General features: G+C 32.9%; 1 protein-coding gene across 1 annotated transcript; it reads right to left on the bottom strand.

Moving 5' to 3' along the window:
* Window positions 1–514: 514 nt before the first annotated feature.
* On the bottom strand, window positions 515–2,836 carry LOC105137927 (aluminum-activated malate transporter 2-like). The gene is made up of 6 exons (XM_011043879.1): window positions 2,486–2,836; window positions 2,277–2,417; window positions 1,878–2,150; window positions 1,635–1,747; window positions 1,396–1,539; window positions 515–1,089 (listed from the first exon to the last, which is right to left on the bottom strand). Exons 1-6 carry the CDS (start codon window positions 2,769–2,771, stop codon window positions 601–603), a joined length of 1,446 nt encoding a protein of 481 aa, XP_011042181.1. The 5' UTR covers window positions 2,772–2,836; the 3' UTR covers window positions 515–600.
* Window positions 2,837–4,846: the final 2,010 nt, after the last annotated feature.

Raw genomic sequence — 4,846 nt, 5'->3', positions numbered from 1 at the left:
GAAATATATCTACAAATTTTGTCAAGACTTGGTGTTCTTGTTAGCCTTCCTTTCTGTCAAAGTACAACTAAGGACAAATTCTCTGTATCAGCACATTTAAACCTCATATCCCTTTGGAATATTTTAAAGCACATAATATTGGAGTTTGGGAATTCTTTTGTCCATGTCATGCACCCCAATCGAAGATATGTTAGCACAACATGATGGATGAAGAACAAAAAAGCATATATCTTGACCTCAGTCACTTTATTTGTATGACCTTGGCTGTCTCTTAGCTAGCTCATTGTTCTGCTATGAATGAAAGAGATAAAAAGACTTTCAAGCAAATTGATCACTTTGCTTTGGGCTTAAGGTTGTTATTAATGGTTGATGTACCATAAATTCTGTATTTACCAAATGACAAGTAAATAAAGAATAAAGTTGCCCATATATGGCTGAAGAATGGTATTTTTCTTATCCTGAAGAAAAGACATTTATTTTTACCAAAAAAAAAGATGATATAAATTGAAATACATGGTTCAGGATATTCCTGCCATATTTCTTATTATAGTTCGATTCATTTTGATAATACCCTATACATAATATGATAGTCACATATTTTTACACTTCCATCCTTTGCTTGCTAGGGTTTGGTGCTGAAGAACTCTCACTTGGCGGGGAAGGCAGATCACCGACATTGATGACAACATGGGAGCAATTGACCATCTGAGCTGATTTTTCACTCTGAATTTGTCCTGAATGCAACTTTTCTGTTGATAGAGTTGGCTTTACACACTTAAATTGGGCTTTGGAGGCAAGTTCATGTATGGATTCAGCAATTTTTTCAGTGCATGTGACCACATCAATAAGTATTGAAGCTACTGTAACCCCTGGTATAATTTTCAGCAGGTCAATGTCTTCCCATATGCCTGATTTGAGTAAAGATTTGAGGTTTTTGGCAGCAGATTTTGCATTTTCAATGTGGGAATCTGCAGAAGATGGCTGCACCATTATTTTGATAGCCAATGCAAGTTCCTTTAGTGCTTTACCAGATTCTATGCTCAAATTTGTGCATGCTTCCTGAATTATGCTACCAACTTCTGATGATGCCTGCAAGAATAAGCAGAAAATATTTAGAGAAAAGCATGTGACGAATCACCTGAGTGCTTCTTAGCATACATGTTCCTAATTGGTATTCATTTTTTTATTACTTAACCCATAAATAAAAGCTCGAACTTTATTCATTTGGTATTCATTTTTTTATTACTTAATCCATAAATAAAAGCTCGAACTTTATTCATTTTGATGACAATGGATCCAACATATGATATGCCGAAGGTTTAAAGTAGCTTGCCACATTGTATGTAGACATCAAAGATGAGATAGCTGCTAGGGAGCTAATTTCCTTTCTTATACCTGAATGTCAGCATTTAAGCATCCATTCAATGCTTCAATTCGGTAGGCACATTCTCGAGCCAGAGTCCCAACTTTCAGGTATAGTTTCCATGGATGTCGAAATGGGAACCGACCATGACCTGGTTGCCATGCAGCAAAATTAGCCTGGAAGGCATAAAAAATATTATCAGAAAAAAATCAAAGAAAAGAGGTAAAGGAAGAGGAGCTTGGGTGTGGGGGGATGAGAGATACACACACACCAAGGATTCTTCACTATTTTTTGAATTGAGAACGCTTTTGTATCCTTCCAAAAATTTCTTGTCGTCTTTGCTCTCTTCACCCCATGTTCTTTTGAAGTATTCATCACCAAATCCTGTAAATTTTACGTCATCTTAGTAAGTTTTTGAGCATCTGCAATCTAGTTAAAAAGGAACAATTGGAATGAATGTATCCAATACTTGATTGGTACTACGACTCAGTGCACTGCTTTGTTGGGGACATACCTTCTAAGAAGTTGCCAAGCTTTTCAATGTTGAGAGCAATCAGATTGTGAAGATCTTCACCAGCCCACACGGGACAAACCACAGTAGAAATGATGACACAAGTAGAACCACCTATGCTGATGGTTGATAATCTTTTATGTGCAAACTCTAATATTTCATCGTCTCGATAACCAGATACCGATATCAAAGAGAAGGTCAATATGAATATTAACATCCCATAATCATATCTCGATTTAATTTTCGGAAAGAACCTTAAAAATGTTGATATTGTAGCTGCAAACAAAAACCAAAATAATTTTGAATACATGAGTACGTTTTCATGTAACAGTAAGGATCAATATGGTATGAACTTTGAGGTGCAATAATTTTTATTTTGTGTGCATGCATGGTTAAAGATACCTTGTAGAAAGACAAAGAACCCAAGTAGTATGGGTTCTCCAATATGTCCAGAGAGGTTTGCTAGGTGATGTGCTCCAATACCTAGTCCACCAGCCATTAGCGTTGCCATTCCTCTATTCAATCCTTTTCCAAGAGTAGCCCCTGAAAATTAATTTGTCAAAATCATGCAAGGGAAATTCTGTTCTATTTTTAAAATGTCAGAGACTTACCCACAGAGAATTCAAAGACAACAACAACAGTCATGATAGCCCACATTGCAGTGACACCAAAATTACTGTAAAGTGGCTGACAGTAGTAGAACGTCGATACCAATGTAAGTGCTAGTCCAACTTTCAGTGAATGAATAATTCTTCTTGGATCATCTTGCCCAAGTTTCTTTAAGTTCCTAACCATAGCAACCATGTTAGCTTTGAACTTCACAGGCAAGGCCTTGAGCCACCGGCGTCCTTGAGTGAAAAACCCAGCTTTGTCTCCGCTTCCAGACCCAACTTCCATGGCTAAATGAGGGTAGAAAAGTTCGCATGCACTGAGAAAGATCAATACGAGCAAAGAATAAAGAGTGGTGGCTAAGAAAGATGCTTGAGGAGGGACTCTACATGCTTCTAATTTATAAGAAGAAAATGGCATCTTGTTGGCACATAACATATGTAATAGAAGTTTATGACCATGTTTCGATGTCTCCTTTATGTCCATGCAAGGACAAAAGAGATTTCACCGAAAAGGTTGAAAAAATGCAAGGTGATCTCATTAGTGACTTGTAGCTGTCCATAAGATGTTGACATGAACTAAAAGCCATAAGTCTCATGTCTCATGAAGTTGAAGTCCCTTCTCCGTTCTCCTAGCACTAAGATTCAAGTAAAATAAACGCGGCAGTCATGATTCTTGACGAGCCAGGTAGAGTTTGAAGTTAATTACATGGATTGCCAAAAGGCCGAGGTTCTAGTAGGGCGACTTTTCGAAGTCCATTTGTGAATGATCGTTTCTAAATTCTGCTATTTATCTTTTCTCTCTCTCTTTGTGACTGATATGTATAAGCTTTTGTCACCCCTTTATTCGAAATTGTTAATGAAATCATTACTTTTCGAGGACCCTTTTTCCTACTTAAATTAGGTTGCGTCTTGGAAAAGGAATTTAATGAAATTAGGTTGCGTCTTGGAAAAGGAATTGGGTTTCGTACTTGGAATCGTACAAGGGTTTTATCATGGGATACACTAGTCAGTTGACTCTGGATTTGAAACGTGTGGGATAAAAACAATTTATCACAAAATAAAAAATATACAGTTTATTTTCTAGAAAAAAATAATTGTAAATTAAAAATTTGATGTATTTATTTAATAATATAAATTAAGATTTATATATGCCAATAAATATATAAAACAATTGTTAATATTAACTAAAAATTAAGTTAAGAAGTTAAAATATAAATACAAATTAAATTAAAATATTTGATCTTGTGTTGCAATCAATTCTTCAAAATCTATTTTATCTAATTGTATAATAATAAAAAAAATACATTTACAAAAAAGACAATAAATAAACTATGAGTAACATATATATTTGTCATTAAATTCTTTTTTTATTATGTAATATTTTGTTTTTCTACCAATTTTTTTTTTTTAATAACAAGCATGGTTCATTTAAAAAAAATAACAACAATTTTTAAAAAAATATTTATTATAATTATAATGATTTGAAATTTATCTTCTTAGAATAATCATACCCACGTGTATGTATTAAGCCTGTATAACATGTTCACATACAATAATTAACAAAATAATAGCCAACACTACTATAATCTAATTTGAAAATAAATGTGAAACTGAATAATATCTAGTGAAATAACATGTTACATAGTTTTATTTATTTAATTATAATTAATTTTGATTATACTTTTAAAAAACATAACAAATTATGAAAAGCTGTAAAAAAACAAAACTTTACAAATATTACAATCTTATTTGAAACAAATTGAAATATAAATGGAATTTAATGAAATAAAATTCTAAATATAATTATTTTTAATTTATTTTAACTAATTATAAATAAAACATGCTTGCATGCATGCATACATACATATATCCCAAAAAAAAAAGTAATTGTGAGTGGACTATGGACCTGTAAGGCTAGGCTTGTGTTATCCATCTAATTTTTTTTATTTAAAATAACATAAAAGATAATGTGATACTTGTTATGGTAGATGCAACAAAAACCATGTTGTTTACTTGTTGACTTTTCAATTATTTAAGGTTTGACTTTTACAATATAAGAAATTTATTTTTACCTTTTTTTTTTCATTTAAAGGCTTTTAAGAAAGTTAAGTTAATTGAGAGATAGGTTTGTATTAATTGTGTAGGTTGCATGAGGGTAACATCCATCTTTTATATTTATACTTGTAGGGTTGTGTACAATATAATGGTGGGATGTATTACATACAATAACTATTCCTATATAAGAGTGTTTATATTGTATAGGGTCTCTTTCCTTAATACACTTCGTCAAGCTGAAGGTGGAGATTCCACCCGAAGCTTTGATCGAAAGTAAGCAAACGAGACTAGAGGAAGAGGCTTGGT

Source organism: Populus euphratica, unplaced genomic scaffold, assembly GCF_000495115.2.
Source record: "Populus euphratica unplaced genomic scaffold, PopEup_1.0 scaffold70.1, whole genome shotgun sequence".
NCBI classification, from domain to species: domain Eukaryota; kingdom Viridiplantae; phylum Streptophyta; class Magnoliopsida; order Malpighiales; family Salicaceae; genus Populus; species Populus euphratica.
This window is presented reverse-complemented; position numbering and strand designations above follow the sequence as displayed.

What these genes read in the sequence shown, in the direction of transcription:
- LOC105137927 (XM_011043879.1), bottom strand. Translation starts at nt 2,771, where the DNA reads ATGGAAGTTGGGTCTGGAAGCGGAGACAAAGCTGGGTTTTTCACTCAA. An exon ending in GTTCTTTGTCTTTCTACAAG is followed by an intron (nt 2,151 to 2,276) that starts GTATCTTTAACC and finishes TTTTGTTTGCAG; the next exon opens with CTACAATATCAACATTTTTA. An exon ending in GCTTAAATGCTGACATTCAG is followed by an intron (nt 1,090 to 1,395) that starts GTATAAGAAAGG and finishes TTATTCTTGCAG; the next exon opens with GCATCATCAGAAGTTGGTAG.